The 23,559-nt window shown below is 43.2% G+C and overlaps 1 protein-coding gene across 1 annotated transcript in view; it reads right to left on the bottom strand.

The window, feature by feature from the left end:
• Nucleotides 1-1,937: 1,937 nt before the first annotated feature.
• APAF1 (apoptotic peptidase activating factor 1) overlaps nucleotides 1,938-23,559 on the bottom strand; it is a 51,476-nt gene continuing 29,854 nt past the window's right edge. The window contains exons 17-27 of the mRNA XM_015421246.1: nucleotides 23,003-23,164; nucleotides 18,812-18,940; nucleotides 17,693-17,818; nucleotides 15,202-15,321; nucleotides 12,718-12,843; nucleotides 9,754-9,879; nucleotides 7,347-7,466; nucleotides 5,755-5,880; nucleotides 5,041-5,166; nucleotides 4,092-4,238; nucleotides 1,938-2,426 (exon numbers count right to left, since the gene is read on the bottom strand). Coding sequence (XP_015276732.1) covers nucleotides 2,271-2,426; nucleotides 4,092-4,238; nucleotides 5,041-5,166; nucleotides 5,755-5,880; nucleotides 7,347-7,466; nucleotides 9,754-9,879; nucleotides 12,718-12,843; nucleotides 15,202-15,321; nucleotides 17,693-17,818; nucleotides 18,812-18,940; nucleotides 23,003-23,164 — 1,464 coding nt within the window. The 3' untranslated portion in view covers nucleotides 1,938-2,270. The remainder of the gene's footprint in view (nucleotides 2,427-4,091; nucleotides 4,239-5,040; nucleotides 5,167-5,754; nucleotides 5,881-7,346; nucleotides 7,467-9,753; nucleotides 9,880-12,717; nucleotides 12,844-15,201; nucleotides 15,322-17,692; nucleotides 17,819-18,811; nucleotides 18,941-23,002; nucleotides 23,165-23,559) is intronic.

Genomic DNA, 23,559 nt, shown 5'->3' with positions numbered 1-23,559 from the left:
TCCAGGCACATGTTCACTTCCAAGAGCTGGCACAAGTTGCAGGAATTCTAAAACACAGCAAAACCAGCCCTTTTGCTTCTCCAAGTACCGTTCCCAAATATTAATCATGCTGGTGAAAAAATAGAAATAATTCCCATCCTACTAGTTTCTGGACAGCCAGACTTCAGAGTGTTGTGCAAAGGGGGTAGGTTTCCTTTATATCCATTCCATGGTATTCGATGGGTCTTTTTGGTCTAGGGGTTTCCTGGCGAGTACAGCAGAATTGCCTGCCCAACAGTCCACTAAGTCACACTCGGACACAGCATAAGGATGTTAGTTAACATGATAACCTGCTGTGGTATAGAACATCCAAAGAAAATGAGCACGTCCTATATACTGCCTCATTTGATGTATTCAACATTGCTCTATAGAGTTAGAATGTTTATAGATGCAGGTAAAATTTGGCAAACACAAAAAGGCCATAGTTAAATTTAACCTGAAATGTAACATAAAAGTTACTGACAGGGCTCTTCAGAGGGCTAACACTTTGAAACGAGTGATATAATCCATTGTTGCTATTATTACTACAGTTTGCTGATGTATTAGTTATCTGCAAATACTTCCTTTATTTATAGAGCCCACTAACGTCAGTGGGAAAATCCTGACGTGTAGTGTTCACTCACAAACCCCAAAGACACTATTTTAGGTTCACACCACTAAAGATAATGTTGGCATGGGACCAAAGAATGACCACAACTTTGTCCAACGGGCGCACTTGATTTACACTTATTTAACATATTAACAAGCCACACGCTCTATTCTCTTGGCTGCTATGTATTCTTTTAGACACTGCAATTAAGCAGGAATAAATGTTGTGATCCCCCCCTCTAAATATTCACAAACACGAGACTGTCATGTAGAAAAATAAAATAGGTTTCCCAATGAGCCAGCAGTTGCAAAGTGCAGCAGACGCACGCATTTCAGACCCAGCACTCTGAAGTGAGAATTTCCCCAGCCTTGTGGAAGTTGTGTCAGTGAAAGCCCAATTAAAACCCCAAATGAAGGAACGTGAGCCTTGCTGAAAAGTACAGGGTTTATTTTTTCCAAAATGGTAAGATTTGAATATATAGAACTACTTCCAATTTCTCCAACTGCAAAATCAGTTTTTTAGTTTACATGCCTCTTCACTGAAAATACACAGGGCTGGACCCTGCAGTCTGCAGGCCAAAGGAAAAATGGGACTGTCCTTCCCTGCCACCCCTTCCCAACAAACCTGTCCCAAGCAGAGGAAATTTTACTATCAAGCTTGAGGGTCTTGCATGAGGTTTGGGGCTGTAGGCAGAAGGGTGTGTCTGAAGTCCCTTCTTTCTTCCTCCAGCAGAGCTCTGCTCAAGCAAGAGTCAGAAAGGGTGGCCTCATTCTCTCTCCCCTCCTCGCTGCCACGGCCCACAGCCTGCATGACTCTTAGTCCACACGTGCCCTTCGACACCGGGAATAAGCCTTCCGGGGTTTGGAAATGGCTCCAGGGACAGGGAAAGGCAAGGAAGACTGCTGATGGTCAATGCCTTCTGCTGGTGCTTTGCAGGAGGTAACTTGCGGCATATCTGCGAATAATCGAAAAGCCCAGTACCGCAGAGATAGTATACCAAAGCTATTACAAAATCATTTTTTAAAAAATAGATCAACAAGATTCTTTTTAACACCTCCCCTCCCCGGTATGACTTAAGAAAAAATTGCAGAAAGTGAAAAAGCAGTTTAAAGCCACTTTACAGTATCATATTTATGGCTTGGAAGAATTTGCCACTGGATCCACGATTGTGCCATGCACACAGATTCAGGTGGGTAGCCGTGTTGTTCCGTAGCAGCAGAACACAATTTGCATCTAGTGGCACCTTTAAGACCAACAGAGTTTTATTTAAGGTACAAGCTTTTGTGTGGATGCACGCATCTTCTGTATAGATTGCACACGAAAGCTTATACCTTGACTCTTAAAGGTGCCACTGGACTCAAACTTTGTTCTGTACTATGCACCCTTATTAAGCTGCCTTTGATGATCACTAGTGCAACAGTTTGTCGAAACATTTCTCAATTATAACAGTGGGAAATCCTTCGCACTTTAGACCAAACACAAGGTAAACTTTACGCTGATCTGAAAACGTTCACCGACGTGTCCTGCAAACAGACCCGTATAACTCATGAGATCCCTTCACAGCTGAAATGAGTGCGTGAAAGTCTGTGGAACTTGCTTCTGGCTCAAAATACTGCCATTTCAAAAGCCGTCTGATCCTGTTTTATAGTCCATAGTCCATAATCTGCAGCACATAAAGGATTCCAAGGTTATCGACAGTCACACACACTTTGAAATCTGGAGACACGTGGAGGAATTTCAGATTGGTGCCATTGGTGTAAAAGGTCTGCCGGGCTTGGCCAGAATCCACATTCCACCACTGCAAGGAAGAGAAAAACGTTCCCAGTCAGAAATAACCTAAATTTGAAAACTGAATACTAGCATGTTATAGGCAACTGTCAGACCCCTGGAGAAATCAGTTCCCAACAACAATCATTCAAAGAATAGAAAGTTTATTGAGACAGTGATAGGATCCAAACGGTTACGTATTCTGTGTTAGACCTGAGTAAAAGCGTGTGAAGCAAACAATTATACCTCAATCAAGCAGGTCCCTAATGGCCTGTGGCCGATCACACCTAAGCTAGGGGCCTGCCAAAACAATGGCCCATAGTACCCAGGGGAAAGATGATGCCAGGCTGGACTGGGGCTCAAGGTTATGTGCCCAGGCCAACTAAGATAACTGCAAGCTGCCAAAAGTGAAAGTCGACATTTTTCTCACGCCCCTACGTCCCCATGGCAACCAAGCCCAAGAGAGCGGGGGCAGGTTGATAGCCACACCTACAAGAATTAGGTCTGCCCCCAGCCTACAAATTCTATAAATGCAAACTCAAGTGTGAGCCTTTGCCAGGCTCTGGTTTCAGGGTTTCGGAACAGGCCAGCTCAGAACTTTTCTGATACAACCTGAAATTTTAAAACTTATCCTGTATCTTTGGGATGTAGTTTCTACTTATAACCAAAGAGTAATTTATGTGTGTTACGTGCCGTTAAGTCGTTTCTGACTTATGGTGACCCTATGAATTAATGACCCTCAAAATGTCCTAACATTAAATAAGGGCCGTGGCTTCCTTGTTTCAACCAATCCATCTCATGTTGGGTCGTCCTCTTTTCCTGCTGCCTTCAAGTTTTCCCAGCATTATTGTCATTTCCAATGAGTCCTGCCTTCTCGTAATGCAGCCAAAAGCAACTACCCATACAGTGATCCATGAACTGTTTAAATGAACTGTTTAAATTTTCACACATGGTATTTTCAAACAAACAGGAAAAAACAAACACTACTACCCTGGTTTGTCAAAAAGACCCACATGTGCAAGAGAGAGGGCAATTACCCCTCCTATGGCAACCCACTAACTCCCCCCCCCCAATGTTGCTTGCGTGTGTGTTCTCTGTTCCCCAAGCATCTGGGGCTGCTGGGGGAGGAGGGCAGGGGAGGTTATCCTTCTGTGTGGGGAATTCAGACAGGATCCAACCCATTGTATTCTATCTACTTTCTTCTTCTTCTTCTTTTGAAAGTACCCTAAGGTACATATTTATTATTTTCTTATAATCCTAAACACAGACACAAACCACTACAACAAACAACATATAAACCAAGAGACTTGTTACAGTTTGTTGCTACACCTAATCCATCGCTTCATTATTCTCTAATATTTGTTAATATTCTCTAATTCCATTATTATATATTACTACATACTCAAATATTATTTTTGCCATATCAACTTAATCTTTAACTCCATTCACATTATACCAATCATACAGAGTTTTTTGGAATGTCCATTTCTTCGTGCCTCTCATTTCCATAGTTAATGTATCTATTTCCGCCGCTTCTAAAAGTTTATTAATATATTCCTGTTTGGTTGGTGTTTCTTGAGTTTTCCAGTATTTGGCATATAATATCCTTGCCGCCGTTGACATGTATACAATCAGGTATCTATCCGTTTCCTCAAATTCTTTCGGAAAAATATGTCTACTTTCTTCTTGTGCTTACCTTAATGTATCCCCCCGAAGAAACAAGCATCTTACTGTCTGGAGAAAAGCAAAGGTCTGTGACCCAGCCTCCGTGTGCTGATTCGCCATCATCTATTGGTGTACGGGAACAGAGGTGTAGCTGCTCGCCTCTTGAGACGTTCCAAATCTGAGACACGAAAAATACAAAATGTGCATGCAGCATGCCATCAGAAATATTCACAATGAAACTTGGTGTTAATCTTATACCTGAACTACCTAGACATGTAGACAGATCAAGATGGGTGGCCGTGTTAGTCTATCTGTAGCAGTGGAAAAGAGCAAGAGCCCAGTAGCACCTGAAAGACTAACAAAATACGTGGTAGGGGAGGAGCTTTGGTGAGTGACCGCTCACTTCTTCAGTGACTCACGAAAACTCCTGTCCTGATACAAATTTTATTAAATCTTTAAGACTCTTGCTCTTTTCTACTATCTAGGCATGTATGTGTCTTGAGTTTTCTTGAGAATCCCACAAGTTATCCAAATATTCAGGCTAAGTGCACCATTCTGACATTTATTCATACTATCCTTTATCATTGTTGTAGGATTAAAAATCCTTCTTTAAGAGAAAAGATAAGAAACTTAACTGTAGTATTATCTCTGAAGTGAACAGTATATTGTGATCACACGTAATCCGCCTTGAATCTCTGAGAGAAAGGCGGACAAGAAATGAAGCAAGGAAATGAAGACATCTGGTAAGCCAGAACTGGAAGTTTGCTCCGGGGGTGGGGGTGGGTGGGTGGAGGTGTCAATGGACTCCTCGGAACAGCATGTGGGTGATGTGGGAGTCTAGAGGAAGTTGGTGCCTCCTCTTAAGAAAACGTGTTCTCTTAAGTTTCCAGAATGTAGGGTTGGTTGGATACAGGCCAGTAACGTTTCTACATTAAACTATTAAACAAATCATTTAAAAAGTAACAAAAAAGAGTAGTTACCCGTATTTCTCCATTGTCATCTCCTGTGGCCAGCAGTTCATTATCAAGGGAGAAGGTGCAGCATCTCACACAACCTTCATGGCCGCTTAATATGTGAAGAACAGACGAACTTTCAAAACTCCATATCTAGAGTTGGAATTGTGAAACATAAAAATCCATTTAAATTTCAGCACTACTCAGTTCAAACATCCTGCACGTTATAGCTACAGAGGACATTTGGACCTCATCTAACTGAACAGACATTTTTTTGGGGGGGTGGGGAGCTGGAATCTCCTACACAATTATTACGGTACATCTGCCAAAGGTCTGAAAACAGGGCATTTCTTGCCTGAATCCTGTGATACAAACTCTAGGTTATAGCAATAACCAGCACCCTAGACATAAGCCAACCTGGAGGTGCTATGTTCTAAGATGGAGTTAAGGATGAACTGGGATGGGGAAAACACAAGACCCCATTACATCCTGCATGGCTCAAGTCATTATATTTTATTTAGAATGGTTATTGACTACTTTAAAACAGAGAAATTTGGACTGATCAGGCACCCAGCAATACTTAAGGATTAAGCCCCTCTGCTTCGAACGGCAGAGACTTAGGCATGTCTATAACTCTCCCACTTTATCAAGAAGATATGAAAATGTTTTTCTTTGGCTGGATCGTGCCCTAGATTTTATATGCATACAAATGTTAGTGTTAAGCTGTAGGCTTTTACTAACTTTGGCAGTCTTGTCAGCAGAGGCAGTAGAAAATCTGGTGGCATCGTGTGAAACAGCACAAGAAAGAATAGCATATTCGTGGCAAGCAAGGTCTCTCTCCATTTCTCCAGTAGCTATGTTCCAGAGCTGCAAATACGAAGAAGTTCCAATGAAAAATTCTGCAGGACAAAGCTTCTTAAAGGAACACAACTCGAAGTTTTGCTTCGCATCAGAAATATTCAGCCACAGATAGTTATTTTTTAAAGTTAAATAGTAACAGGCTCTTTTTGTAGCAGGTACTCATTTGCATATTAAGCGACACACGCCTAATGTAGCCAATCCTCCAAGAGCTTACAGTAGCTCCTGTAAGAAGAGCTCTGTAAGCTCTTGGAGGATTGGTTACATTAGGGGTGTGTGGCCTAATATGCAAAAGAGTTCCTGCTACAAAAAGAGCCCTGCGGGCGGCGGCGGGCGGGGACGTTGCTGCACCATTTTATTGCTTTATATAGGCAGGTTTAGCTTCAGGTGCAGCTATTCATTCATTTTACACGTTTTATTTCCCACACTCCTCAGACAGTCTGGCTACTGAGGCAGGTTACTCTGATAAAGAGACACAAAACACAAGAAAACGAAACAGCTGCAGTGATTAAAAGCCCATTTAAAGCCCTAAACAGCCTGGGACCAGCACACCTTTGGGACTGCCTCTCCTGGTACACCGCCCAAAGAGCTCTACGCTCAATGAATCACAACCTTCTGGCGATCCCTGGCCCAAAAAGTATCCAGTTGTCCTTGACCAGAACCGGGGCTTTCTCGGCCCTGGCCCCAACCGGGTGGAACGCTCTGTCGAGTGAGATCCAGGCCCCCTGTGGGATTTGATGCAGTTCTGCAGGGTCTGCAAGACAGAGATGTTCTGCACAGCTTACGGCTGAGGGCAGTAATGATTCCATTCTGGACTGGCCTCCCCTTCTTCCCTCCCTCCCCCTGTTCTGTGTCAGGGGTTTTTCACCTAATCTCTGATTAGTTGCAGCATATTTATTTTCTCCCCCTTGGATAAGGAGCACTAGAGGTTGTGCTTCCTTCTTCTGCCATCTTTTAGCTGTTAGTATTACTGCAAGTATTATTTTAATAGTTTAATTTTATAGATATTTTATGATCACTGTTGTTACCCGCTCTGAGCCCTGTTGTACAGGGGAGGGGGGGCCACAGACCAATAAATAAGCCCTAGCCCTGCACAAGGATGACACTCAAAGCAGGATATAAATGCAGTGGATAAATAAATATAGGCCAGTGACCAATTAATTACATTTGGTTTTTTGGAAAAAACAAAAACAGAAAAAAACAGAGGAGGAGGAGGAGGAGGAGGGTGGGGCTGAGAGAGCTCTGAGAGAAACTGCTCTTGAGAGAACAGATCTCAAAGAACTGTGACTGACCCAAGGTCACACCAACAGCTGCAAGCGGAGGAGTGGGGAATCAAACCCAGTTCTCCCAGATTACAGTCCGTGCACTTAACCATTACACCACGACACCAAACTGGCCCTCACACCAAAATAATTAAACTGCTAAGCCATCAATGGACAACCATCTCAGCTCTCAATAGGCTGGCTTTTATGTACCTTAACTGTCCCATCAAATGACCACGAAAGAAGCTTGGAGATTTCCAGAAGCCGGAAATTCTTGACCGATTCTGTATGACCTTTCAGGAGAATAGAGTCATCTGACTGCCAGTTCCATACCTGATTTTAAGAGACAGGAAAATGGATTACACACACACATACGAAACTGCCGTATACGGAATCAGAACACTGGTCCATCAAGGCCAGTTCTGTCTACTCAGACTGGCAGCAGCTCTCCAGAGCCTCCGGCTAAGGCCTTTCATATCACCTACTACCTGATCAGGGGTCATTTCCTGCGGGAGCGCACAGGAGCGGAGCTCCGGCAGTAAGGAGCCCAGGGGGCGGGCACATGCAACAAGCCCCACTCCCTGCCCCCAGCAGCCCACAGTCGGGCTACGAGGAGCAAGAAGCAGCCAGGTAAGTTGCAGAGCCGCCCCCCCCCCCCCCGCCTTCAGGTACAAGCTCTCCCTCCTCCCCAATAGTTAGCAATCCAAAAGAGTCCAGTGGAGCCTGAGCGGTGGGTATTGCCTTCTGACACACTTCCGGTGATGTCAGGGGCGTGGCATATGCAAATAAGTTATGCTAATGAGCTCCGGCACCTCTTTTTCTACGAAATGACCCCTGTACCTGATCCTTTTAACTGGAGACGCTGAGAATTGAACCTGGGACCTTCAGCACGCCAAGCAGGTTTTCTCCCATTGAGCCACAGCTCCTCTCCAAGGTAGGGAGATTCTTGCCTTAACTCTGACTTTGTCTCTTTCAGGTTTTCTTTCTAGAGGGTGGGGGGGAAGCCTCCTGAGGCGTTTTATTCAAGTGAACGATACACACAAGGCTGAATCCAGCCAGCTCACTCTGTCTGGCCAAATTCTCCCCTTTATTATAGCCCCCACCCCACAGGCTTTTGCCCGTGCCAGTCCCATGATCCCCCAGCATAGCCTTTTTGGTCATCAGAGGGAACGCCTTTCACCATTGGCTGGACCCAACCTGTAGATGGCCGCTTATTATGACATCATGGCAATAACTGTTCCGTCTCTAAAGCGACTGGATGACTCCGCTGCGGCATATGCTTGAATTATTTTATTCATAAGGTGTGACAAGATTGATGCTTTGGTTTCAAACTAGGTGATGGTTTTCCCCATTAGAAAACATCACATTACAGTGTAATGCTCTCCTCTCACTCTTTGGATATTGCTTTATTACGATCACACCCTCGTACGTTTTTATTGAGACACACTGAACTGTCCAGCGCTCTAGCTAGCGCTCTAGCAATAGCGTCTTAAATCTGTCATTGTTACTTTTACATACAAACATAATTTATGTTTATTGCTATGAAATATGGAGGTGCTTCGTTATTGACTGCAAACGGGTACAGCTGCACTCCCCAGCTCTGATATTTGAAGTATAGCCACTGACTAAGGACTTGGACTTCACTGCCCTTGGATTTATGAACGGAGAATGATAATGAGTTGTTCACACAAACACAAATGTGTTTTTTCAAACACAACAAATGTGTGTTTTTCACACACATGCCTTTGAAAAACACAAACTTAAGCTAAAGTCTTGTGCCAGTGTAGTCAGCGGGATTTAAGTGCATTTCACTCACAAGAGAGCAACCCAACTGTAAAGTCCTGGGTTCGCCGCATGGAGACTCTGACTACGACATGCTTTCAGACGCGCTTATTATACTTCACACACAAGACCGACAGACTGGCCCTGCAAGGGCCAACTATATATACACTACCCAGTAAACCCAGGGTCCCCGAAGGAGGGTTTGAATTTCCCGCCAGAGGCCTATTAGTGGACACAAGGTGGTCTGGGATCCGAGGTTCCCTTTGCGTCTGGGAACCAAGCTCCTAAATTTAGCCACGGACCCCTGGTGGCGGTCCGCGTACATTACTCCAACAAAAGCAAATTTGGGTTAAAATGAGTGAAAATGAGGTAATTGGAAATCTGTTTGCAGTTTTAGGAGTTTGCAAGCATCAATGTTCACACTAAATAACCTTTGATTTTTGAACTGTTGTAGGCGATTCTTCCTTCTTTAAATAAACAGAGCTGGATCCAAACCACCTCTTGCTGAACAAGCAAACAGTAACTTCTGCTCATGTGAGAAGGGAAAGTGGGAAGAGTTCTGCTGAGCCCCAATTCCTACTGCAGCCTCTTGTGCGGGATTCCCCAGAGTTCCCTCACAAACAGCTATCTGGGGGTGCAGATAGTGCAATTCCCCACTGGTAGTTCTTTGGAGCCAGTGTGTAGTAGAATTGGCTGCAGAGAGTCAAATGGAATCAAATCAACCCCCTTTGGCTGACTTCCTGGAATTCAAAGCAAAGCACACGTGCCTCTGGACCGCACCCATGTTATTCAGGGGGGAATTACACCGTAACAAAAAGCCATTGAAACATTTCTGCACCTGAATGGTAGAATCATCGGAGCTTGACAGAAGCGTCTGCCCGTCAGAAGTAAACTGACAACGCTGTACGGCCTTCCGGTGTCCACTTCTGCATTTTACAATTTTCCCACTTGATAGGCTCAATACCTTTTCAAAAAAGAAACCAGACAATGGAGCTTTGAAAGGAGTCTATTTACAGTCACAACAGGCAATGAAAAAAAATTGAAAAAGCAAATCAATAAATATAATAAATAAGCTATAAAAAAGCTACTTTAAGCACATTCTGCATCATTAAATTAAAAAGCATAATAGCTAAATGGGAGGAGGAGGAGATTGGCTTTATACCCCGCCCTTCACTACCCAAAGGAGTCTCAGAGCGGCTTACAAACTCCTTTCCCTTCCCCTCCCCACAACAGACACCCCGTGAGGTCGGTGAAGCTGAGATAGAGCTCTGACAGAAACTGCTCTTTTTCAAGAACAGCTGTGCCAGAACTGTGGCTTGCCCAAGGTCATCCAGCCAGGTGCAAGTGGAGGAGTGGGGAATCGATCCCAGATTAGAGTCCATGCACTTAACCACTACACCAAACTGGCTCCAACTTTGTGCCTCCTGGAACCCAAGTTTCCTGAATAATTTACAGCAGGGGTCCCCTGCCTTTGGGTGCCATAGTGCCTGCTGCTGCCTTCCCTGGTGCCTACCAAGTATTTTTAGAAAGTGGGGCTTTTGTCTGGCTGTGCGGACTGTTAAAAATGTTATTTTGGCAGCAGCTGCCGCCACAGCACAAGAGCCTCCACTGTATGACTGAGGAAAGCTTTTGCAACCAATTTGGGGCTGGCTTCACCTTCTGCGGCAGATATCTTGTGGCAGCCATTTTGTGGCTGGCGCCCACCATTCTAAAGTGCCCACAGGCTCAAAAAGGTCAGGGACGCCTGATCTACAGACACAGGATAAGGAGGAGGAGGAGATTGGATTTATGCCCCGCCCTTCACTCGGAGTCTCAGAGCGTCTTACAAACTCCTTTCCCCTCCCCTTCCCACCACAGACACCCCGTGAGGTAGGTGGGGCTGAGAGAGCTCTGACAGAAACTGCTCTTTCATGATCAGCTCTGACAGAACTATGGCTTGCCCAAGGTCATCCTGCAGCTGCAAGTGGAGGAGTGGGGGACCAAACTCGGTTCTCCCAGATTAGAGTCTGCACACTTAACCACTACACCAAATAGAAAAGTAACCTATATGTGAATGACCTATATGTTTTCCTTCATTAATATCATTATGATCAGACACAAAGCTTTAGTGAACAAAGCAAGTTCACATAAAAATCGGTCTGTTGAACTCATCCTGTACAGAGAAATGCTGAATCCAACCCGATATATTAGACATCTGTTGATCTCCTATATTTCATCGCATTGGTAATAGAGCCTAACATACTACATTTAAGTGCCTACATATATAGAGCCACACTGTAAAAATACTAGGCACTGCATAACAAATAACTATTGTATAAAATGAGTAAAGGTAAAGGTTTCCCTTGCTCGAAAGCCAGTCAAATCCAACTCTAGGGGGCAGTGCTCATCTCCATTTCCAAGCTGAGGAGCCAGCGTTGTCCGAAGACGTTTCTGTGGTCATGTGGCCAGCATGACTAACCGTGAGCTGAATTACCTGCAAAAGTAAATCCAAAAGGAGACTTCAACAAAGTGAAATGCACATGTAATCAGAAATGAATCTATACGTATAATCCATCACTGGAAAATACAGAAGTTCAAAGTCCAGAGTAGATATCCAACACTTTTCCTAGGTAGTATGCAGTGTTTCAGACTTCTGGTCCTTCCTCAGGAACAAAGAACAACATTAGGAAGTCTCATTCCAGTTTCTTTACAGGACAATACTATTCGGTTTCTTTATGGGCCAGGTCTCCTAAGCAAACACGGAGGCATGCTTGGTCCTGTTTACATAGAAGCAACCTTGAGAGGTGCATATTAAAGCTTAGGGGACCTGGCCCATAAAGAAACTGAACAGTATTGTCCTGTAAAGAAACTGGAATGAGACTTCCTAATGTTGTTCTTTGTTCCTGAGGAAGGACCAGAAGCCTGAAACACTGCATACTACCTAGGAAAAGTGTTGGATATCTACTATGGACTTTGTTTTTTTTCCTTCTATGGATCCTGTGAACTTCTGTATTTTCCAATGATGGATTATATGTATAGATTCATTTCTGATAACGTGTGCGTTTCACTTTGTTGAAGTCTCCTTTTGGATTTACTTTCCAGGTGATTCAGCTCATAGTTGTTTCTTGTTGTCCCTTGCTATTTTTTGCTGTGTGCTGTACTGTTTGTTGTTGCAGCATGACTAACCGCCAAGGCGCACGGAACGCTGTTACCTTCCCACCGAAGCGGTACCTATTTATCTACTTGCAATTTCTTGCTTTCGAACTGCTATTTAGGAGCTGCGGTGGCTCAAGTGGTTAAGACGCTGAACTGCAGGCTGTGGAAGGTCGGTAGTTCAGCAGTTCGAGACCCAAGTGCCACATGACGGAGTGAGCTCCCGTCTCTAGTTCCAGCTCCTGCCAACCTAGCAGTTCGAAAGCAAGAAATTGCAAGTAGATAAATAGGTACCACTTCAGTGGGAAGGGAACAGCGTTCCGTGCACCTTGGTGTTTAGTCATGCCGGCCACATGACCACGGAAACGTCTTCGGACAGCGCTGGCTCTTTGGCTTTGAAACGGAGATGAGCACCGCAACCCTAGAGTCGGAGTCGACTGGCTTTCGAGCAAGGGAACCTTTACCTTTACCTTCTATTTATATTAGGAGCATCTGTGTAGATGCAAAGATTTACTAAATGCCTTAAGCCATCACATCACAGTGGTGGTTTTGTTGTATTTCCTTTAAGGATAACTGTGATCCTGTGTGTCTGTTTTTTTCATCTTTTGTATCATGCCTGAAATGCTCACAATGGCTCTGAGCTACTCATTCAAAAACTCAGCCATGTTACCTTTACTGTCCCATCCTTGTCTCCAAACGCAGCCATCTGCAGATCTTCACTCAGGCAACAGCAACAAATGAAATGCTCCTGTGGACCAGTCTGATACAGAGTTTGGCCTGTGCATCCGTTAATTAGCTACAATGCAACACATACCTGGGTGTTATTATTGTATTAACACTCTTCAATGGTCAAGAGACGGCAAAAGTCTATGGAACCACCCACCCCCCCGTCTCATTCTCTACATAAAGTGGAAGCGGTTGAAAAAGATGAAGGTTTTACATAAAGTTATTAGATCGGCGGAATGATCAAACAGGCCACATTTGAAAGCTTTTCTTTATGAAGCTGGACAGGTTTTTACCCATACAACTTGAGTCTAGTGGAAATTCATGTAAGGCTCATTTGTATGTAAACTGTAATATCTGCTGAAGTTTGGAATTTTTTTAAAAAATGACAATTTATTTATTTTAAAATGTTTACAAGCCCACTTTTCCTCCTGACCAAGTCAGGACCCCAAGGCGAGTAACAGTACAATAAAAACAAAACCATATAAAATCACATAATGAAAAAGCATTAAAACATAAAGGACATTTAAAACGACATCCTGTACACCTATTTCCTGTGGCCTGAGACTACTGCAAATAATCTGCAAAATAATTCCCTTTCACGGCTAGGGGTTGCCAGTTCTCGGCTGGGAAATTCCTGGAGATTTGGGGGTGGAGCCTGGGGAGGGCGGGGTTCGGCGGGGGGAGCTCAGCAGGGATGTGATGTCACTGAGTCCACCCTCCAAAGCACCCATTTCCTCCAGGGGAGCTGATCTCTGTTGTCTGGAGTTGTAATTCCAGGATAACTCCAGTCCCACCCCTGAGGCTGACAACCCTATGCCTTGCCAGAAAATAAGGAAAACATCAGGGCTTTTTTTGTGTGGAAAAAGCCCAGCAGGAACTCATTAGCACAATAGGCCACACCCAACGGCAGAAACTTAGCATATTAGGCCACACCCCTGACAGCACAGCTCATTGGCATATTAGGCCACACCCCCATGTTACCAGAAGTGTGCTCATCCAGCCACACCCACCTTTTGCTTCTTATTTTGTGTACCTTGTTTGTTGTCAAAACCCAGGGCCTTTTTTGTAGCAGGAACTCCTTTGCATGTTAGGCCACACACCCCTAATGTAGCCAATCCTAATGAGTTCCTGCTGTTGGGTGTGGCCTATTATGCTAATGAGTTCCTGCTGGGCGTGGCCAACTTGGGAGCCAGCCAGAACTCCGTTCCTGTGTGTTCCTGCCCAAAAATAGCCCTGAGGCTATCCAAATGTTAATTGCCACCCCCCCACTACACCTGGGGCATGCAAGTCCACTGCTTGTCATTCAAGATTGGTTATCATTATCAAAGATGCACTGCATGGAACTCAAAGTTAGTTAACACTTCTGACGGGTTTCAAAATACTAACTTGCTAAAAGTACGAATCTTGAAAAGTTTATTTATGCTTATTATGGAGTTTTTAATGTATACATTGAGATGTATGTTGTTAGCTGCCCTGAGCCCTGGGGAGGGCAGGATATAAATTTGATAATTAAATTTTAAAAGTTAATGTTTAGATCAGGGGTGTCGAACTTATTTGTTATGAGGGCCGGATCTGACATGAATGAGACCTTGTTGGGCCGGGCCATGTGTGTCATAAAATGTAATGCCAGGTAGCGGAGATATAAACTTTATAAAGGACAGAAACACAAAGGTGGGGGTTTTTTTTACTTAAAATAAAAACATGCTTAAAACATTAGCACTCTTGCAATATTTTGTTCATTTAACAGTGTCGAATAACAGACACCTCTTGCTCTGAATTATTGCACTAAAATGCCTGTGCTGTTGCAATCTTGACTGTGCTGTTCAGGTGTGTATCTGTAAGCTGCAAACCTACGATGACGCAGCAACAGCAGAACTGGAAGAAGCAGAAGACAGCCAGTTCCACTGCGGGCCTGACAGAAGCCCTCGGGGGGCCTGATCCGGCCCCTGGGCCACATGTCTGACATCCCTGATTTAGATCTTTTCAGGTGAACAAGTTCTCAAGGACTGTATTATGCCAAAAGTCAATGAATAAAGCAAGAGGAAGGGGAGCTCCAGAAAAACAGCCAGTGGAATCACAAACAAATTTGTATTATTATTATTGACTTTGGTTTCTATATAATTATTGCTGCATGTACTTAGTGTGTTTTGACTACAGATTTATTTGTGATTCCACTGAAAGCCAATGATTAGCAGAATACTGTCTAGGCTTATCCTTAAGGTGCAGTTTTCCAAACATGATCTATGTATAAAACCGCCACTCGGAACGGCTTGTGCGTTCGTACTGGGAACAATCCTGTGAAAGACTATTCACGCACTTTATATATGCACAAGTATCATTTATTCATCAGTACCCACCAAACTCACAGCTGAAATGACATCCAAAGTCAGACCAAATTCATAACGTTCTTCAACGGAAGCAAAATTACCTGCAGACGCTTCAGACTGTCAATGGCTAAAACGATCACTTCATTACCCGGAAACGAAACGTCTATTTCACGTTTTAACACCACAGCAGAGGATTTGCACACCTTATTTGTCTCCCAAATCTGTTAAAAGGCAAAAGGCACAAGTTCTGCAAAGCCACACTTTTAAGAACACATGCACAATTTGGAAGTTTAAATCCAGGACTTGCATGCATTCTAAAAACAACTTTCTTGACTTTCACATATTAAGCTACTTGACGTCAAAATTAGCAGGTGCACAGTCAATCACGTTAATGGACGTAATTTTCTCATGCGTTTCTTTGTGATCTCTGAGAAGAGGGAGGGTATCAACTTGCACGTCCCATAATTTGTCCCAATGAAGTTAGCAAAGACTAGGAACAGGGTATTTCTCTTGGTGGCACTTACACTGGCCAGAGGAAACCTACACAGCCCCCCACTGTCCCCCAGTAGAGAGCCAGTTTAGTGTAGTGGTTAAGTGCACGGACTCTAATCTGGGAGAACCGGGTTTGATTCCCCGCTCCTCCACTTGCACCTGCTGGATGACCTTGGGCAAGCCATAGTTCTGTCAGAGCTGTTCTTGAAAAAGAGCAGTTTCGGTCAGAGCTCTCTCAGCCCCACCTACCTCACAGGGTGTCTGTTGTGGGGAGGGGAAGGGAGTTTGTAAGCCGCTCTGAGACTCCCTTGGGTAGTGAAGGGCAGGGTATAAATCATAAGAACATAAGAACATAAGAGACGCCAATGTTGGATCAGGTCAAAGGCCCATCCAGTCCAACACTCTGTGTCACACAGTGGCCAGAAATACCAGTGCCATCAGGAGTTCCATCAGTGGGGCCAGGACATTAGAAGCCCTCCCACTGCTGACCCCCCCCCCCAAGCACCAAGAAGACAGAGCATCACTTGCCCCAGAGCCCCTATCTATACCTTGTGGCTAATAGCCACTGATGGACCTCTGCTCCATATGCTTATCTAATTCCCTTTTGAAGCCGTCCAATCTCTTCTCTTCTTCTATCAGCAGGTGAGGAAGTTCCTGTTTTGGAAGGCCTCTGCTAGCAGACAACCGTTCCTCATTTAACGCTTTTTTATGCTTTTACTGCCTACTGCTTTTTTTGCTGTGTTGTTTTCTGGCTCTGCAATTACTATGGCGCACTGATTTTAATGTCTGAGTATACTGTCTACAGTGACAGTGCTGCTTGAGTGCTGATTTAGTATGTTTACTTTATTTTATTGTACTGCTTTGCAGAATTTTAATATGGCACATAGCAACAGTGCCTCTGGCCAGAGGAGCATCTGATAATAAAAACGTCATTAATTATATTCATTGCACTGATATCCTGCCTTCCTACTCAGATAAGAAAATGGGTTACTTTGTAAAGTTATATTCCCCGTAAGTCTAAGAAACAGTGCATTAATAAAACAATGGCTAAAATTGAGACAATATACACATTTAGCAGGAACAACTATATCATTTGCAACAGTATGTTCCAGTAAGAATGATGGTAAAAGCAAAGGAAGTCTTATCGAAATTTGCCAAAGTAACATGAATGCTTTGACAGTCATAATTCTTTATTTGACTTACAAAATTTGTGGCAGGGGAGGAGAGGAGCTTTCGTGACTCACGAAAGCTCCTCCCCTGCCACAAATTTTGCTAGTCTTTAAGGTGCTACTGGACTCTTGCTCTTTTCTATTGCTACAGAGAGACTAACATGGCTATCCATCTTGATTTATATGATTTCTCACAAGAAATACGTATCTTGGATTGCAGTAGTGCAACAAGGAAACAAGGGGAGTCAACCAGTTAATCACATAATCTTGCCCGTTTTTTAAATATGCAGAGCAGTTCCAGCACACATAACATGGCACAGTGGGCAGCAGGGCTATTTTTGGGCAGGAACGCACAGGAACGGAGTTCCGGCTGGCTCCCGAGTTGGCCACGCCCAGCAGGAACTCATTAGCATAATAGGCCACACCCAACAGCAGGAACTCATTCGGATTGGCTACATTAGGGGGTGTGTGGCCTAACATGCAAAGGAGTTCCTGCTACAAAAAAAGGCCCTGGGTTTTGACAACAAAGTAAACAGAATAAGAAGCAAAAGGTGGGTGTGGCTGGATGAGCACACTTCTGGTAACATGGGGGAGTGGCCTAATATGCCAATGAGCTGTGCTGTCAGGGGTGTGGCCTAATATGCTAATGAATTTCTGCTGTTGGGTGTGGCCTATTATGCTAATGAGTTCCTGCTGGGCTTTTTCTACAAAAGAAAGCCCTGGTGGGCAGACTGTCAGACTAGGATATGGGAGATCTGGGTTCGACTTTACACTCTGCCATGGCAGCTTGCTGGATGACCTTGGGCCAATCCCACGCTCTTAGCCTAACGTGCTTTGAGCTTCACACACAGTGGCTCTTGCATGGATAAAGTAGGGAAGAAGAGTGGGGTATAAATATCAAAATGAATAAATAAGAAGCAGGTTAACTTACTCTAATTGTCTGATCATCAGAAGACGTCAGAAATAAAGACCCATCGAGCGAAAATGTCACAGAATGCACCCAGCTCATATGTCCTCGGCAGTCAGCTGTTCTGGAATAGGTCTTAATATCCCATATCTCAAGCAAATAGAAAAGTTTTTTTTAAAAAAACACTAGATTATATTGTAATCGCTGGTACTTATTTTTATTTTATTTATTTATTATATTTATACCCTGCCCATCCTGCGAGCAGGCTCAGGGCGGCTAACAAAACGGTACAAAGTACCTGGTTGACATACATAATACTTAAAAACTCTATAAAATCTCATAAACAATAATTTAAAACATAAGTTAACTATAACAATAACAAAAACATAAGTTAACAATAACAATAAAGTTACTTGAGGCATCTCCTGTCATTTTTAAACAGCGCAATTCACTGGTTTTTTGATTAAGCTCTGATCTTGTGATGAAAAAGCAATGGGGACAGATTCAATTTCTGTCTTTTGCCAAGTTCCATCCCGTTACTGCCTTCTGCTAAGGGCCAAACTAGATGTGTGGCATCCTCCCCCCCCCCCGATTTCCTCCATCACCTTTTGAAAGCAAACGGTGAATGTAACTAGCTGTACTTTGTAGATGTGATTTATCACTGTGTATGTGACAATGTCCGAAGAAGATAACGTTGTACAGCTTCTTCTTTCTGCAGGCAGGCAGGCAGGAAGGGCAACCAGGGTAGGAAGATCACCTCAGGTAAAGGTTAATTAGGCTAGCCAGTCACTCTGTCCCAGCCTAACCTCCCTCACAGTGTTTTGTTGTTAAGATTAACAACACATGAAGGGAAGAATGATATTGTAAGCTGCTCTGGGCCCCAACTGGGTGAGAAAAGCAGAGTATAAATCAAATTAAAAGTTGTCACATCTTTGATCAGTATCTACAAGTAACTACGGCTATTTCAGTTTCACTGGAAGTAACCCAGCAGTTCTTTCTACAGCAGAGGATACTCCTTCGAAGTTATTTAGAATTATTTCTAAATCGTTGAGCCAGCTTAACAACTTGTGCAACCATCCGTCAAAACAGTGGCAAAGCGGAGGGGGAGGAGATAGACAATGTCTTAAAATGTAGTTAGCTTACCTCGACAGAATAATGTGATAAAGCAACTGCTACCAGTTGACTGTTGGGACAAAAATCACAGTACTGAATAGTGCTGTGGGGATTTATAAGGATCTCTGCCAATAAATCGCTGGTCTTGACATCAAACAGCTGAAAGCACAATAAACATTCTAAGACAGTGACTTTACTTCCAGACAACACCCAGACAACACAATCACTGGACCTAACAACATCAACTACTCCATCTCAGGCTTATTCACATGCTAATCTTCTAACACTGGATATGTCATTAAACGCCAACAATGCCCTTCGGTTCTCTACATGGGGCAAACAGATCAAACCTTACGTCAAAGGATAAATGGGCACAAATCTGACATCATGAATCACAAGTCTGAGAAACCCATTGGAGAACACATCTACCTTCCAGGACATCCAATGGGTGACCTCAAAGTAGCTGTTTTATTGCAAAGGAATTTCAGAAACAGACTAGAAGGGGAAATTGCTGAGTTGCAAGTTATTACAACACTCAGAACAATGGACTCCCCAAGACCTAAGAGGGATATTGGTTTTTTATCTCAGTACATATATTAACCCCATTCAGTCTTTACATCTGTATTCTCTCTAATCCCCCCAGAAGGGACTTGCATCCTCTTTATTTTATTTCTTATTTGGAATAGTAGATTGTAATGTAATGTGATGTATAGTAGAATGCAATGTAATCTGGAATGGTAGAGTGTAATGTATTTCTCTGGTCTGGGGACAGGGGAGATAACTCTACACAGCCAACTGCCCCACTTCAAAGAAGAAGATGCTATATGGTCACCTCCACGCTTGAGAGGAGATGGATGGAGTGTAATGGCAGGGTCTCAGTTAATTTAGCATTCCACAGTTAAGGATACATCTGCTCATCAATCTCCAATTCTAATATATTTATTTCCTTTACTATGTTTTCCCCCAGAATTAAACCCAAACAAATGGTAACCAGTTTGGTCTTTGCATCTGTTAAATATCTTCATTATGCTGTGTGCTAATTTGCTGCCCACCTTCTACCTATATATATGGACTGGTAACGTCCACTTCACTGTATCTGATGAAGTGTGCATGCACATGAAAGCTTATACCTTGAATACAACATTGTTGGTCTTAAAGGTGCCGCTGGACTCGAGCTTTGTTCTGCTGCTTCAGACCAACACGGGTACCCATCTGATCCTATCACTGCATGAGTTATTAATATCAGTAATGACTATGACCATTGCCCAAACCTTAAAATCAAAATGATTACTTATGATTTCTTTTAACTTTACATTATTATATCTAAAAATAAAGTGGCCACATCTGCATGGATGATGAAGGAACAAAACCCCAAGTCTGATGAGGACAGAAAGTCTATTACAGGAAAAGGGGAAATCAGCCCACACAAGCCAATTATCTTGAATCCTTGATCCTTTGGGAACAGAGGGAGTGGATGTTGTATTTTATTATATGTTTTATTGTATTTTATATCTCGGCTCTGCCGCATGTGAGCCACCCTGAGCCTCTGGGAGGGCGGGATACAAATCAAATAAATAAATAAATAAATAAAAATACTCTATATCACACTCACTTGCCACATTTCCTTGTGAGCTTTTGGCTTGTATTAACCAAAAAAGGGTCCAGATTTAAGATCATTTTTACTTTATTCTATGAACACGCAGTATTATCTCTTTATTTAAAAAATCTCTAGGTACACTACAGTGCACAACGGAATTTTAAAAAGTCTTGCAAAATTATTGGCACCAGTCAAATCTCTTGTAGAGCAATATTCTAAATTATTTCAGAGTTTTACTAAAACAACATTAGTCATTTCACTTTAAAACCAGAACTATGATTTATATAAAAGACTACTAAACAGATTAATAAAATAGGAGTCTTTTGGCACTTTAAAGATTAACACAGATTTATTCCAGCGTATCCCTACACAGACCAGAGCCTGCTTCTTCAGATGTATGAGAGGGCATTCAGCCCATGAAAGATTATGCTGAAATAAAGTGTTCTTCTTGCCACAAGAGTCCTATTTATTTTTGCTGAGACAGACTATATGTGGCTATCCCTCTGGAATTATTAACAGATTTTAATTATTTCACATAGCAACTGAAAATATCTCACAGTTTTAACTATGGCTTATAAAGTAAAGGTAAAGGTTCCCTTGCTCAAAAGCCAGTCGAATCCGACTCTAGGGCTGCGGTGCTCATCTCCGTTTCAAAGCCGAAGAGCCAGCGCTGTCCGAAGACATTTCCGTGGTCAAGTGGCCGGCATGACTAAACACCAAGGCGCACGGAACGCTGTTACCTTCCCACTGAAGTGGTCCCTATTTATCTACTTGCAATTTCTTGCTTTCGAACTGCTAGGTTGGCAGGAGCTGGAACCAGAGACTGGAGCTCACTCCGTCATGCGGCACACTCGGGTCTCGAACTGCTGAACTACTGGCTTATAAACCACTTATAAACTACGCAAAACACTTTGATAGTTGAGTTTTCATTTTTGTAAATGCAATTTACATTTTGCTGAAAGTTTATCTGCAAACACTTGTCTCTATAAATCAATGCCTTTTATTCATTTCTTACCAGGATAACTGCAACAGTTTAAATGTTCATATTCGTCTATGAACATTCTATTACAAGATGTCATTCAAGCAGCTAAGTACAAGAACAGGGCGAAAAAGCCATACTTGGGCCATGGCAGTCCTTTTAGGGGGTGGGTTATTTTTCGCATTTATATGTGCGTGTGTGCGTGCACCTGGAAGTCATGGCGACCTCTGGTGACTGACCCCTACTGGGGACCTGGAGGATATTCAGAGAGGTGGCTGAATAAAGCCTGCCCCCACCTCTCCTGCCTCTGGTATTCCACGGAGGTCTCCCATCCAAGTACTTGCCAGAGTCAACCCTGCTTAGCTTCTGAGATCTGGCTATCCAGGTCAGGACGGCTAAGACAGTCCTAATAGGGGTAATCTCTGAATTGCAACGAACAGACTGAGAAACAGAAGCGGGATTCTATGCTCCCTTCCCTCAGGCCCTCATCATTCCAGCACAACTTCTATCCTCTATGCCTGTGTGAGTTATCTGCCGTCAGGTCGTTTCCGACTTATGGTGACCCTATAAATCAATGACCTCCAAAACATCATGTAGAAGATGGAGCAGATCTATTGTCTCTTGCTCCGGATTGCAAGACTAGATCTAATGGGTGGAAATGACAAGGGAGTCGTTACCGGCTAAATATCAGGAGAAACTTCCTAAGTGTCAGAGTGGTTGAGCAGTGGAACAGACTGCCTCGGGAGGTGGTGGATGCTCCTTCGCTGTTTTTAGGCGGAGGCTGGATGACCATCTTTCGGGTATGTTGTAGGCAGTGTTCCCTCTAAGCTGAGTTAGTGTGAGCTAGCCCAGTTTTTTAGCCTCCGGCTCACACATTTTTGTCTCAGCTCAGGAAGGAGGGCTCCAGAGCAAACTAATTTATGCAGCAGCCAAATCGGTTGCTTGCAACTTTAATGCCAGGAGCTCACAAAGTAGAATTTTTGCTCACAAGACTCTACAGCTTAGAGGGAACATTGGTTGTAGGGCTATCTTTCGGCTACGCTCCTGCAGAGTACAAGGGGGTTGATGACCTGCAAGGTCCCTTCCAACTCTAACATTCGATGATTCTACGAACAGCCTTGTTCGAGGTCTTGCAAACTGAGGGCCGTGGCGTCCTTTCTTGAGTCCATCTATCTCATATTGGATCTTTACCTTTTTCTACTAGTTTTTCCCTTTGGTTATTCCTACTACTTTCCCCTAGCATTACTGTCTTAAACCAAAAAAAGGAAGTCCCTCCTTTAATTGCAGTAGATTTATGAGGGCGCCCAACACCGTCTTACTTTTGCAACATGCTTCTAGAACTTTGAGGGTATGGCCTGTAAATAGACTAAATCAAGTTTGTGCTTTTAGTAGCCTCATACTGTCAAGTGGAACTGAAGTTCACCCAAATTCTTACCACTGCTTTAGAAACTATTCCAGATCAATGGGCAGCATGGCTGACCATTTCTGAACTCTTTGAAAAAAAAAGGATAGAATTGGAAATCACAGCTTTTTTCCTCTGTTAAAAGTCTACTTCAGCTGCACATTGTTTTCAAGCAGAAACTGGAAAAAGAATTGTGACCTATAAAAGAAAAGCATACCTGCACCATGGCAAGGCAGTACTTACAAAAAGTTTATTTTTGGCTGCCACAATTACTGTAGCGCCATCTGATGACCAGCAGCAGCATTTCACCAACACTTCCACATCATCATAATATTCATCCGTACTCTTGAAGTAGTCTCTCATGTCAATAGTCTTCAGTTCATTTGCAGAATCCACGTGCCAAAGCTGCAAGGAGGAATATACTAGATGAAGCCTAAGAATTAACGCAACAGAAAATTAAATTAAATGCCTATTCGCTAATCTTTAGCCAATTTTACCTTGCAAAGGTAATATTTATGAATATACATGTATAAATGTGAACAGAACAAACAAGTGATCTACGAGTATTATAGCCGAGTACCTGCTATCTGTGACACAATGAAACTGAATCCAGGTTATAGTGTTAGGGACTTATTTTACATCTAACTAATCTGGGCTGAATCATTTCTGTCTAAAAGTTTTCCAAACAACAAAGTACATGGCAATCACAATCACATTTGTTTGGGCAAGCATTTCATTTCTGGGGACACAGAATGGCTACTGCAAAAACGCCCGTTGCAAGCGGGGATGGAGTTTGTAGG

Source organism: Gekko japonicus, unplaced genomic scaffold, assembly GCF_001447785.1.
Source record: "Gekko japonicus isolate JY-2015 unplaced genomic scaffold, Gekko_japonicus_V1.1 scaffold644, whole genome shotgun sequence".
Classification (NCBI taxonomy): Eukaryota; Metazoa; Chordata; class Lepidosauria; order Squamata; family Gekkonidae; genus Gekko; species Gekko japonicus.
This window is presented reverse-complemented; position numbering and strand designations above follow the sequence as displayed.